The 15,195-nt window shown below is 37.1% G+C and overlaps 1 protein-coding gene across 1 annotated transcript in view; it reads right to left on the bottom strand.

Moving 5' to 3' along the window:
* LOC117240359 overlaps nucleotides 1-15,195 on the bottom strand; it is a 92,426-nt gene that overhangs the window by 30,506 nt on the left and 46,725 nt on the right. The window contains exon 2 of the mRNA XM_033506364.1: nucleotides 75-128. Within this exon, the coding sequence (XP_033362255.1) occupies nucleotides 75-128 (54 nt within the window). The remainder of the gene's footprint in view (nucleotides 1-74; nucleotides 129-15,195) is intronic.

Genomic DNA, 15,195 nt, shown 5'->3' with positions numbered 1-15,195 from the left:
GAGCGAAATTCTATTGGAGAAAACAGACATGAGTTGGATGCAAGACAGGCACGCTGAGAGGGTGAAACGCTCACCTTGCAGATCCCTTTCTATCCTAGATGCTCTCACTTCTGATAGCGATCCTACATCTGTAAATAAACAATTTCTTGATTATTTTCATAAGAAATAAGTTTTTGTACATAATATTAGAATTTATCTTTATTATATCGTATCATACGTATTATGTTGATTGCCTTTAAACAGATTCGAGTCTTCGTGTAAATTCGTACAAATTTTAGTAATGCTATACTTATTTTGCCAGCAATACAGAGATTTTAGGTATATTATATTTATTATTACGATCAGAACATGTCAATTTTGTTTTCTGTAACAGATTACCCGATTCTGAAAAGTTTACGCGTTCGATATATTCATCAAGGACACTTAATAGCACCCGTAGGAGAAGATGCGGTGGGTGGTGAACGATGATGTTTGCTCGAGAAATGATGTTTGATCAACCTAACGTTCGGTCGATGTCACGTTGTTAACGCGCAGAAACGAGCAATTACGCGTCACAAATATGTCGTAACAAAAAATACATATACGTAAATGCAGAACAATCGGTAAATAAAACATGAATATGCAAAATTGGTATATTAAAATCAAAGAAATATCGTACTTTAATATTATCTTCCATTCATTCCTCTATTCCATTTACGTAATTGTAAAAAAACGCAAGAAAAACTAATAATCTCGTAAACGGAAGACAATGGTCGTACGGTGTCGACTTAATGCCATTGAGGTGTCGTTCTTGGAAAACAACCGACGGCAAAGTGTACCGGTTGTTTTAGACTAAGACCTCGAATTGCACGATGCCGGTAAGTAAGTAAACCAGCCAACAGACAAAGATTAGACGACGTCCAAGCGTGTGTTGAACGAAGACCAAAGATCAAATCGGGAATCGTTGTATAAGGCATATACTGTATCCGTATGGGAATGAGAGGAGAAGAGGTCCCAGGCTTCGACGATGCTGAAGATGTCGTCCAGAGGCCGCGACGTACAGTTATCTGACCGACTCCTTTCTTCTTCTCGCGAGAATATTTCCCCTTCCGTCTCGGCTCGTGCCACGTGCACACCGGCTAAATCTACTGGAAACCTTCGCACGCGCGACGTACCGCACGAGGCTTTTCCACTTGGTCGTTTTGTTTTACATAAACGTATCGATATACTGTCGAGGAAAATAGGCCAGTATAGATGTTCATTATGAAACTGAAAGTAAATTCTTTTAATCCATTTCTTCTCTTCTTCTTCCTGACTGTGTCGATGAAAGTAAAGTATAGTGTTTGGTATAACGATATACGTAAAAATCGTTTAACGACAAGTAATCGAGTCATTGGCAGACTTTTGTAGGATTTAAGTATGGACGAAAAATTTTGTGAATTCAGAATTTTTAAACAAAAAGATCATAAAATAATAGATAATCTACTTTACTCTACCACTCACATTGGCTGATTGTCAAACCCTGTGTTGAACCAAAGTCTCAAAAATATGAAATCGAAATTAATCGAGATACCTATTAAAAAATCTTGCAACCTGACGATTCCAAATTCTAATATATTAAATTCGAAATCCTAAATCACCATTACAAAAATTTTCCACCAAGAAATGATTCGAAATCTTAATAGTCATCGAAAATTCGATCGAAAGCGATTTCACCGCCATTGTTTCGAACATTCTTGGACCAAACGAGTCGAGGAAAAATCCAGACAGTCGGCTTGTTTTTCATCGTCGTGTCGTGGTACACCTGCAGGATCCAGCGTCATCTGAGATCAAGCGGATTCTTTTCCACGCTGGTGTTTCATTCATTCGATATACTCGATTTGCCGAGTTCACCGATTTCGCAGAATTTCGTTGGTCTTGAATGGCTATAGTCGCGACCCAGCCTGTTCTACTACCTCTCTCACCTGTTCCATTGGATCGCCGTTAACTTTTAGCGCTATTTGAATCGCTATTACGTCACTGTTAAGTAGGATCAGTCGGGGAATTTGTTCGTCGAGGCAGGATTTATGGCTGGCAATTTCATGCAGAAATAATTTCTTGGATTATCGAGTTTCTGATACTTTCCGGATTCTTGTAACGGATGTAGAAACGAAACTTGACAATTTTCGAAGAATTATTGAATGTTCAGCTTCGTTTGAAACGAAATGAATTCTCTTATTGGAGAGATAATCGATTAATTATTGATTTCCAAAGATCCTGGATATATATTATGAAATGTTCTAGTGGTTTCTTGAAAACTTTACTGCAATCGGCTCGAAAAATTTCTCGTTGTTGGTTGTAATGCGGATTAAATTGTTATCTAATTAATAATCTTAATTATTTTAATTTAATTTAATTATCGACGCACGTGAAAACTTGATATATAAACATTGCATCTTTTACAAATAAACAAAGACAAAGATTTAAATATCATGTTACCTACGTACATGTTGTAAGATTAAATAATATTAAAAATGAATAAAACTCGATTCTACATATGTTGATATCGTTCGAGCAAGCAATATGGCTAGCCGATTCTTTCCGATCGACGATAACAATTGTTTCACTGAAACTTTTTCTCCAAGCGCTTTGAGCGGTTTGCATTTATACTCGAGCTGCTTTATTACAACGTTACAATGTCCACAATATTACGGTAAACAGAGCGTGTAAGCTATCCTTCGGTATTACGGCACATGATTACGAAACCCTGGCTACTGACGATACGTATTTGTCGAACGAGATCGATCAGTGATTTCTTTAATTGCCAACTACTCGGTTCTTAACGATCTCCGCGAATTCATTCGGCCGATACTTCACGAAACCATTGGTATAACGATGAAAACGATTTCATAGTTAGTTAGCTCTCTAGAAAACTGCATAAGAATGAATTCTATGGAAATAAAATAATAAAGAGATTGTATTTATACGAAAAATGATAATACATTCTGCTGCGATCTATTATAATTGCCCATTTATGCACGCTTATGTAATTACAAAGGATAATTACTCTAGATTACCACATTAATTCGCCTGGTTGCTTCCTTACATCGTTAATGAGAAGATCACGTTCCAATATTACTTTTCATGCGATTTGAATACTTCTATCATTTGCCGCATTATACTTTTTTATATACTAACCCACTAAAGCATTCTCTATATGAATATTCATAAATAAATTGTTTGTTTCGATTGTGTCGAATATTGCCTACATTTCCTTTATTTATAATTTTAACGATACGATTAATCTTATGAAAGTATTAATTTCTCCGAAAATCCAGAGAACTTTTTATCTTTCGAAATAAAAAAGTATGTAGCTCCGCGATACTGGAGAGAATACTTCCAATTTCATGCTGAGATCGTTCTAAAGGAAACTGTTATGGTTTCGACACAGGTAACAAACTTTCTTCGTTTTGTTCATGAGACGCGGATTTCCTTCATGAAGGATCGATAAGCATGATCGTTGTCGATCATTGAGCAACAGCATTGCCCCCTTTGGCAGCGACTGCGAAACGGCCCCAGTTGGCCTGAGGCCAGATCGTCGGAGAAAGAAGGGCGACACGAAGTCGACCAGCTGACCCAATGCACCTGGACGAGGATGACCTCGAACCATGAGAGTACGTCGATCTCGATAGATGGACTACCGAGAAGTGGCCACCGGTTGGATAACCGGATGTCATCTCGTTCGGTCATCGTCAATTTTTGACCGTTGGCTTATCATCAATTTGGCGCAATGAACAGTTAAATAAAGAATAAATTAATGAAGAACGAACGGATGAATAAGGTTTCTTTCTTTTGACAGAGTTCTATAGAATTCAAAGAATTAAGAAACGGAACCTAAGAATTAAGAAACTTGATGTAAAAAGAAGAGCGTATTTATCGTCTTGCCTTTACGAGCGAATTTCGCTGCTGAATTCAACGCTAATCAAACGACAAATTCCACCTCTTTTGATTTCGCAGTTACTAAAAACATGGAGCTACTTTCAGATTGATGTTGATTTTTGTGAAGATAGAAACACTTATTTTCATCGCGCTGCTTTAACTGTAATCATCCACGTGTGGTATATTACGAGCCAGTATCTACAACGTTAACAATCTTCGTCTGAGAACATGACACGAGCCATCTAATTACAATTCCCGTAATGATTCGCAATAAAAAGAATTTTAGGCTCCAAGATATATGAAATACGATGTAGGTTAAGAAACAAGTGAAATGTCATAACCAAAGGATAACATTCGTTCGCAATAATGTTCGTTATACCTTTCTGAAGGTATGGTTCAATGAATCATTTCTATATCCTTCAAGGGACTGAATACTATTGAAACCGACGAAATAGAGAGATCAAAATCGAAAGAACCACATCTGCTATATACAAGCACGTTCCCGATTACGCGATTGCAGTTGCATACGCGGGCGTCGCCTTGAGCTGCTTTTTCACCCAAGCAAGAGAAGAGAAATCCCTCTGGTATTCCACGACTTTCGCAATAAGCAATTCGTCCATTGATATCCTATGTGTCGAAGAGAGACGCGGATCTCTTTTTCTTCGATTTCTGAATCGTACTTGCGATCGTTTTTAGACTTATTCGCGCTAGATTCTTCCGATACACGACACGGATAATAAACGACGAAAACGTAACGGCTTGGGGACGTTATAATGGATCCTCCTAGGAATCCAATGTTCCAGGTGAACGCGTGAACGCTTCACCACGTTTCTTCCGCATCGCGGAGATTCACAAAGACGAGATAAAATTGGAGCGTGCAAATCGAAAGAGAGATCGCGAATTTTTCAAATTTATCATCATTTGTCTCAGTGGGAAAATTACATGGTAGGTGAAAAGGCATTTAAGCAATAGGACTGTAGGAGTCAATTAGCAAACGTTAATGGAAAAGATGTTCAGAGAGTAGATTTCAGAAAAAAAGTAATTACGCGCAGGAAAGCGGAGATTGAACAGCAAAGTTCAATTCTAAGAAATAAATCTTCTGGAGAAAAATATTGAACTGGCGAAAAAGTGGCATATCTCTGTTCCGGAGCAACGATAAATAACAGTTGCTAGAAAATAATTTTATAGATGCTGTATTTGTACGATAATTAAGTAACGAGGTAAATTTTTGATAACGTTAAAAACTAGACAATATACGTAATATATTTGAGTTAGCTTGTCTTATTAAGAGAATTAGTCATTTCTGTGGCCAGTGACGCATGTTATCTAACACCTTCCAATTTTTCACTTATGTCATTGATCTACTAAAACTACGATACGTATACGTTACGTATACATCAATATATTATCTTCTCAATACGGATTAATTCTCACACTACACATTGACATTTACAAAGTATATTACATTATAGAGTACTTGGAGTATTAATCCATGTTCGTGACCCGAATACGTTTCTGATCTCTTTATAAGGATCGCGCAGAAAAGTGTATCACGAACGATGCGGCCATTAATTACGACATAAATCCATCAAATTGCGAAGGAACGTACAATTTTCCAATTTCAAAGGAGACTCGAGATCGTTTTTTCTCAGAGACCAGTTATCACAGACCTCGTTGAACGCATTTTACCACTTACACCAAAAGAATGGAAGTTGGCAAACACGAGCATAGAACATAGAAGCCAAAGAATTAAAGTGACAAAAAGAGAACGGGTAGATATTTCACGAAAGTAGAAACAGATTAGAATCTCGGAATTAAATTTAAAACACGGAAACGGACTACTTAAATTTGTTGCAGACAGCGTTTAGAAATACTTCATGGAAGCGTGTTCCTTTTTATTTCTGTTTTATATTAATCCAGCTTCATGTCACGATCTAACAAGTGTCGTACTCTGTTGTACGTCTCGAATGAATTTTCTGGACAGGAACGCGAGTTGATCGTGAGCATAGGTAGCATCGGACGTGACCGCGCATACGCTGTGCACGTCCGTTTCGAGTGCGAAGTCGCCGACACGCTGACCCTGAGGAAAACGTGTCGCAAGTTTCAACAATCTCACCGACGACGTAACCCACTTGGCGATCGAAAACGCGAGATCTCACTTTCCGCCGTGGGCGAAACTGCTTACCCACTATTCCCGTAAAACACCTATCCATCGTTTTAATAGCTGTGTATTTCGATGGATTGTCTATTGCTTTTAATTTCCATTAATTTCATATTTCGTTTCTATTAGCTTCTAATGACGAAGCAACGTGATTAACGTTGGGACAGGCAATGGAATATAAAATCTATTTTGAGAGAAACTGAGAAGTGAAGCGTTTATATATATACTTTGAAGTTTACAAAAGTTACGGAGGCTTTGTGGTTAAAGCTTGTGGCATGGTGGCTGCTATTGGATTATTAAATGTTCTTTATTTTTGATGTTTTAATATCTATAAATTATTATCGAGTTATTGATTTCTCTGCTGTTCTTACGTTGTTATTGCTGCATAATGTTTGACGATTATTACATCTGTATATAGCAGTTTTTAGTGTTATAATTACCAAATCTAAAGATATAATGAATAATGGCCGTAGAAGAAAAATTTGCAACATTAAAAATTTTATTATTCATGCTTGCTCGTTAGGAATCGCAAAGATAATTTGCATAACTTAAATGAAAGAAACTAAGTATATCGCAGTATATAATACAAATATTTCAATCACTACAAACTGTAAAACATTTCTAGTTTATTATTTATACGAATACAAAACTATAAAATTCAAGTGAACAAAGATATAGTATTTCGAAAAATTCGTTCATTATATGAACATCAAAAATACAATGATATAAATTGATCGAAAAAGAAAAAATTGCAAATAAAATGTAGCTGTAACTCAACATTGGCCTTAATGAGTTCGATTATAAGAATCTCGTAGATAGATTGTTAGGATTTAGGATGATGCTTCGTTGCGAAAGTTGATTAAACACGCATCAAACAGCCAACCAGGAAAAGGGCAACCTAACAGGATTCGATTTACTCTTTCGAAACCGAACGCTACAGTTGAATGCACGAATTAAATACTGACACAGCATCGACTTAACTACTTGCACTCGCACATACGTATGTATAATATGTTAGTTAACTAACTCCGGATAGTTCTTTGCGAGCGTAAAGCCATCTTTGAAGACTTGTCCACGCGTGTGCGTTTAATCATGCCAGGATGATGATCGCTCTCACTTGCTCAATAAGTTTTCGCAATCGAAACATCATGTACATTCGTTTGTCACCATGTTTAGCGATGGTAAGGGTGGTTTTGACGCGAAAGGATACGTTTTCACGCTTTTTCTCCTTTTCTTTCGTGATAAAATACCTTGTTCGTCGCGTGACATAATCATGACGTGAGCAGTAGAGATAATTCAAGCGTTAAGCTTCGAGTTTTTAGCGACTGACGTGGAAAAGGTCAGTCCGGTTTTCTTATATAATGGCCACTTGGACGGTTTGAAACGTGATTTTCTACAACTCCTTTAGGATGTTGATAGAATGACAATTTTATACCATGTGTTAGAGGAAATATTAACAAATTACAAGTATTATAGGAATTATTAATGAATTATGAGTTTCTCTTCTTGCATCAGTTTTCTTTGGTAGAAACCTTTTTTAAGCTTTTTCCCATTCTTCTCTATCCTCAATAAATATAAACGATTCTCTCGAATATCGATATACAAATGCAATACTCATCATTGACAATTGATCACCTTGTACACCGACGTAGCATTTATCAACGTATCATTAATTTACGATTTATTAAGCAGATTACTAAATAGTTTTACACGTTTTGTTAACCACTGCCATCAATATTCTTGAATACTAATGGAAACAAAGGCAAGGAACAAGACTGCCATTTATTTCTATCAAGCAACGATCATTTATGACAGTTTAATAACAATTTAATTCTCCAACTCCATTCCTCAATTTGAGTAAATCCATTTATAAAAGCAGCTTGGTGCCGAAACCAATTCATCTAAAACTCTTTAGCAATAGCTTACTACTGTAGGAAAATTGTCTTCATTTATTTAAAAACAATTTACCACTAACCGAGTCGTGTTAGTACATATCTGCTTAAGAACAGTTTACTATCAATTTCCATTTACTAACTTGATACTATGGAAAGAATAGAAAGAATTGACTGACCTTATTATTGAACCTAAATGTTTAAATATGTTTAAGAATATTTTACTACCACTTAAATCGACTAAATCGAACAATAATTCGATATTAAAAAATTTCTTTTATCTTCCTCACGAGTTAACAAACAGGATTGTTTTCGACTTACAACAAGAATTTCTCATGTTCACGGAAATGGAGAACCATGTCGCGGGACGGAAGAGGATCGTCGAACGAGGAATACATTTGTTTTGCATGCTTAACCGCCAAAGAACGTGAAATCCTGTGCATCCAACGTACGGAGCTGGTTCGACGGAGAAAGTGTTCGATCGTGGGAACCGGTAACAGCGCTATCAACGCGGCAGATTAATTTCTTCCAGAATTGTCTCTGAACATTTTTTCGCTGAAACTTTGTACGCTGAAATCGTTTTCTTTCTTCGCCATCTTCATTAATTCTGTGTCATATAAATTAAGTTTAAGGAATGAAACTAAATTTCCAATTCTTCTAATTCACAATTTTCATTAACCATACCGCTATATAAATTAGATTTAAGAAAGTACAAAATAAATTTCAAACGCTCATAACGCACAGTTATCATTCGCTTCCTCCACTAAACATCGATTTAAAAGTTAATTAATTAATGCAATTAATTAGGAATGCAAACACATAGCTCAATTTGGAATAAACTGAGATCAACTGCCATTTATTATGTCTAGATTTCCTCCTAATTAACTGCGAAAATCCAGCGTTCTTTGATAACTGCAAAGAAACATCTAGTTTGCTATAATTTTATTCGTTTACTTCCTTATATTCCGTATTATAATCCATACATTAAGAGTTAAAAGAAAAATTCGCCTTGAAAGGATTAAAAAACTCTTATTTACTACAATCTTCCTCTTTCTCTGCGTCAACCAACGGTCGACAGTTTTTATCGTGAACTTGTAATCTACACTTACACAGTTCAACAAGCTCGTAATACATCAAACTGCTTGGTAAATTCCATGAACTGCCAAAAAAACCTTCCAAGCGGTTAATTGTATCTGTGATTCACGCTTTATCGAGGATTATTAATCTCGTTGGTTTTACGAGATAAGCACGTGTACGTCGCGGAAACCTACCTCAATATATCGGTCTTGCAAACGCGCGACGCGATTCGATCGCCGCTTACGATATCTCGATCGGTGGCTTTCACAGCCGTTCAACCAGGAGGAACGGAGATCAAAACGATACATTATCAGGCTCCCGAGTCGGAACAAGGATCCGCTGGATTGACTCGAACCACACGCGAACTGGAGTAGCGAGCAATACCGTTAAAAGCAGTCCTCGTGTCTGCGATTACCTTTTACTCCTCTTTCTGACTTCCTTTTTCTGGTCAGGGACGCCGACCACGACTGCAGCAATTATCGCCAGACCTGGACCTCATTCAGGGCACTGGATTATATTCGAGACTGCTTGGTACGTAGAGAAGTTGGCATTGTCGCAAGGAAGTTAAAAATTTTGGTAGAATTTTGTCGGACATATTGAAGAAGTTTGACATTGGCATGATAAAATTATTTCTACAGATTTCCTTCATATTATTCGCAGGCTGCTATTACACGCTGATAAAAAATCTACGAGTTCACCGCCAATAAAAATCTTCGTAAAAAACTAAATTAGAATCATAGAGGAAATCTAAAAAATTCTTATCAATATCACACATATTTCTAGGATTAGAAGTTGGAGTATTTTCTCTTGGTTAAAATATCGTTAGTGAAATTATATGCATTTCGAAAATTATATAACCCAACTTGACGTAACCTAAGCCTTTTTATAGTTACCTGTAAGGAAATGTTTTCAATAGAAGATTAATGTTCTCTAATGATTTTCAAATTCTTTCCTGCTCCGCCCCCTTCCAAAAATAAAGAAAAATATCGAGTAAAAACACGTGTACTCGTCGTATGATTAAAAATACGGGTTTCTCGTTTATCAAGTGACATTTCCGACTACAGGAGAAATGAAATAACACCTAGTCCGTATGGTAATTCTGAAAGTCGCTGGAACCGATTGGAAACGGATACGAGATTAGAGGGGAGAACGACCCTGGCGCTGCTCGCTGTCACGTTTCGACCTTAAGAAACCAACGACAGTGTCTCTCGGTTCAACCGCTATATTTTATTACTAAAATGAAGCCAACAACGAAAGCCGAGGTTCACGGACCTGGTTGCGCGCCAATTGCATACACGAGACTCGAGTAATCGCTAGTGGAAACGAACGTTTCCTCGGTTATGCGTTCCGTGATTCACATAGCCGCGGTAAAGACAGTGCTCGCATCTCTTCCGTGGAAAACGTACAGTGTCTTCCTGATGTTGTTGCAAATTAGAGAAAGCACACATACGCGTCAGGAAACTGCAGGATACTGGGCGATTTGATTGGAACGTGTGTTCCCTCTTGAGATGAAATAGGAAAAATTCGCGACGAACCGCAAATAACTTAATAAGAATTATGCTTCTACGATGATACAATTTTTCCCACGTATAATTGTGCAAGTACCGTATGCGCTTTCACTTTCCATTTAGTAACATTTGCGTGATTTATGTAACAAATATATTTTTCTTTAGTCTAGTTTGGGCTTCAATACGGAATCACTGTAGTATTCCAATAAAAACCGGCCTACGTAAAATATTTTCATGCAATTACTTTAGGTTCCTGGCACAAATTTAACGCTGTAAGATATTTGATATTTCAGTACGGGATTCAGTACCGTATTGAAACTCGATGAAGCACGTATTTGAGTGCGAAATAATCTTACTAGTGTTTTAAAAATTTGGCGATGCAAAATATTTGAACACAGTATATGATACTGTACCAACCATTGAGTATAATATTTTAACCATTTATATTTTTATCCCAATTCTCTGCCAGAACTTTGGCGATACAAAGCATCAGAATAGACAAAACCTTGGTACTCTAGATCAAGAATCTATCAAAGGAAATCGACAAATTTCAAATCGAAAAATTCATATCGTATTGAACAAAAATCAAGACAACATCTGTATTTTCTTCAACGTTGAAAAGTCATACGGTAACCACGCGAAGGTAGCAATACCTGAGAACCACGGCAAGAAGGAGCTGCGCACGAAGCATGACCACCGCCACGTGACCTGTCGGACGCACGTGACCGACAGCGTGTCAGAGAGTCAAGCAAACGGATAGACAGACAGATACACGCGGTATACTCGACCACGCAACCACCGCTTCTTGCATCTTTCGACTGACCAACGATTTGCGTCACAACGTGCCGCAGATGGAGACAACCTAAATACAGTCTTACTCGTTATTAGGTCAGCGATAGACAGAATCGCTCACAATATATTTAATGAAGTTCTACGTTCGTCTTGGTTTCGATCGATCGCGATACCAGAGGACCCGATGTGACGTTATTGGAGCGAAACAGAACACGTTGTAGTTTGCAGCTAGTAGATAAATGCGTCACAGAAAAGTATGGGATACAGATAGAAGTTGAAGATTTCAACTTCGAATTCCACAAGGTGTCGCAATGACAAGGAAGTGATATTTGAATATTTAGAATGCTCCAAATAGTATTCACGTTTGGATACGAGATCACTGAAACGTTCATTGAAAATCACGCAAATCGTTGTCCCGCTTCATAGATCCATCGGTCGTATCATCGATCCACCTGCATCAGGTTCGAGTCGATCGGCGGAGGATACGCTTCTCCTTCGAGTTTTCGCGGCGAAAGGCGACTCGGCCTTGACTGTTTTGAAAAAGCGCCGCGAGTCACCCAGGCGGCACGCGGTTTTCAACGAGTCTCTATCGCGATCCTCCTGCGGCTAAATGGAAAACCGGTGTGAAAAGATCGTTCTGCAAGAGTGAATCGTTTTGCGTAGAAATCCGCGATAACAAGCAGATCATCCAGCGATGGAAAGTTCTGATATCACCTTTGATAACCATCCAAAGACGATCTGGGGTGACAAATGTTTTCATATTTTCAGGCTTAATTGTCGAAATCTGACACTGAATCATGTTGTAAAAGTCGAAGCATTTCCGTACTCGCTACTTTTTTTTTTAGTGCGACCGATTTTCTTTATAGATTTGAAGAAGCATAAGGTTCAAACGAAAAGAGGAAAAAAGGCAATAGAGGAGGAAATATCAAACGAAATTTGATTGCAAAATCGTTATCACAAAATTGTAAGGCAGCATTGTTGATATTGGATTTATAAATATCTTTGACAATTTTTTACAGTAATCCAGAATCCATCGCTACAGGTAGATTTAATATTACGTTGATAACAAAGCATTTATAAAAAATCTTTTCCTCAATTTCGTTCGTATGTTATGCTTTTGCAATTTGCCCAGAAAAATGAAAAGCATCCTATAAACATGCCATTACGTATCCTTCTTCAAATTTCCTCATCTATATGACAACTTCTGAGCAGAAGCAATCGAAACAGAACATTTTCAATCTATTTCCATCTGTCCCGATGAAATGAGATTCTAACGAAAAAAGCTACTTAACTCAAGATTAAACTACTCTTGCAACGCATTACCCGTTACTTCTGAGTCATTCTATTTTCCGTATGATTTATACTAACCGTAGACCGTGCTAACGAGCCACCTTGCTACAATTACCACTATCTCTCAGCAAATAATTTCATTCTCAAACATCGGTAAGAACTGTCAATCGACGCGGTAGCCGTGTCACGCCAAACACGCGACCGCGTGTTCGCCGCTTCCGTTCTCCATTCGAATTCCTCGGACAGCGATCTCGTTTGAATCGTTTCGCGAGCATCCGCTCTCCCGATTCCGCAATCCTTCTCGGACCACCTGCGATCTGTTTCATACAATTTCCGCTGCGAACACCGTCGTTTTCATTTTCGTTTGTTACCATTTCACGCAATGTAATTTTTGTAAAATACGAAGAAAGAAAATTACCACAGAGAATTGTGGATTATTCTTATTAAAAATTCGTCTTCGAACCTAGTAATAAATTATAGTAATTAATAACTATAACATATAAATATCACAATAATAGAACAAACGTCGTGACGTATTTTAATTTAATGTATTGATAAATATATCGTGCTAAAGGTAATTTCAATGTTTAATTGAATGTTACATGAAACGTAAAGATATTTTAATTTGTCCTCCAGAAATTTAAGCTTGATTCATAAATTAATTGTCCTCGTAAGTCGATTCAGCTCTTTCCATTAAAGATTCAAAAAATGGTCTTTTTATTAATATCACTGCATGCATTTTATATGTTTTCAATTCACGAGTCGTATACAGAATTTTATAAGCTTTTCTGTATCAAATTTCATGGGAAAAACGTTCAGTATCATTAGAAATTAGAGTATGTGAATAAAAAAACAAGCGACCAAGAATTCAAAACAAAATTTCTAGAACAAAAGGCAATTAATTTCCGCGACAATTGACGATCAATTTTCCCAAATTATTTTCCCAAAATATTATTTTCCCAAATTAGCAATATCTTGTTAACACCCATGAATTTAAAACAAGACAAGATACTAGTATCAACAAGATTCTGTTATTCTTTTCACCATCCGGAGCGCAATGCTTGTTATACGATCGTTAGAGACGATCACCAACGATCCCCTAAGGATAAATCGTTATTCTCTTCGAAGCGGAGATCGGGAACATCGATTCATAGTCTCGTAGTTAGGATGTCGGGCAATTATCGGCCGATTCTCGTGTGTAGCTGCTATGTATAATCCGGTTGATCGAAATAATTGGATGGCGATCACGAGAGGTCCGGCATAGATCGGTCGCACAGCTTGATCTCGATACGCGAAACTTTCGAGATAAACTGGTTCCCCGTACGCAGTTCGGAATTTGTCCTCGATACATCTCATTAGCTCCGTGCATCCTATCCTGAGATATCGATAACGAACAGTTTTGCATTCCGCCGTTTAAACGAAACGCGCCGTTTCTCGTGCAATTTCGCATACCATTTCGCTAGACGAGTAATGCGATTTAGTATATCAAGGTAATTCGATTTACTATATGAGGATAATTCTAGGAAATCTTGAAAATCTTGATCCAACGGTTACGAGTGTTAGACTGAACCATTGTTACGGAGGATACTTTTGATTTGTAGAACATAGAAAAAGAAGTATTAACAGTAGAGCAAACTATTCTAACCTGGCTTGGCGTTTAACTCTATTCTACGGATCTATTATTCCGAGGCAAACTAGTTTTTTAAATATAGAATCCAGACAAAGAACCGTAACAGTTCGATAGAAGAAAATGTAGAAATATGCATGCTGTAAGCTTTTATGCGAATTACAGTTATCTGCAATTTTCTGGTTTTTTAAATTTGTTTTTTTTTTTTTAGTTTACTAGATCCTCTGACCTGTATGTGTATATTACTGTACTGTACTTATTATACTGAGATTAATTATGTCGCAAAAACTGGGTAATAGAATTGTGCAGAATTTTTGTGAATTTAGTGATTTCATGGTATTCGGTGCAATATTATATCGATCAATAGATTTAATTCGATAGGCTACCGATCATGCTTTAATTACGAGCATTGGAGAAAATCAGTGAAAGTTAAGAAGCCTTTCTATCTTTCAACATACTAATCCTGAACAAGGGAACCACTTTTAGATTTCTTATAAACCTGTCGGATATAGAACAATGAAACGCGACAATAGTCGCGTAACAATTATCACACTTTCGAAAATCTTAAAAAATAAGTTAAAAAGCAAACAATAGAAAAGAAAAACACGAATCGTAGTAAGATCGAGCTAAAGAACTTTTATACGTTATTAAGAAATCCTCTCAGTTAAGAAACTCTCTAAGTAACCGATTGTTTAAATAACAGCAGGCAAAAGAAATCAAGAAACGGAATGTACACGCATTCCTTATGCACTGTTCGACTAGTCACTTAGGCCGAGTCTGTTAATTACTCTATCAACAAAGAAAGTTCACGAAGCATCCACAACGAATTCACGAAAGCAGCAGAGATCTAATGCAGCATCCAAAAGAAAGTATTGAACGAATCATGAATCATTCATAACGAACTTTTACTTCGAAATTTTATTAATTTCTGCAATTTTATGTATTATTAAT

Source organism: Bombus vosnesenskii, unplaced genomic scaffold (assembly GCF_011952255.1).
Source record: "Bombus vosnesenskii isolate JDL3184/JDL3185 unplaced genomic scaffold, Bvos_JDL3184-5_v1.1 scf7180000014621, whole genome shotgun sequence".
In the NCBI taxonomy this organism is placed as follows: Eukaryota; Metazoa; Arthropoda; class Insecta; order Hymenoptera; family Apidae; genus Bombus; species Bombus vosnesenskii.
The sequence above is the reverse complement of the archived record's forward strand: the minus strand, read 5'-3'. Positions and strand labels throughout refer to the sequence as shown.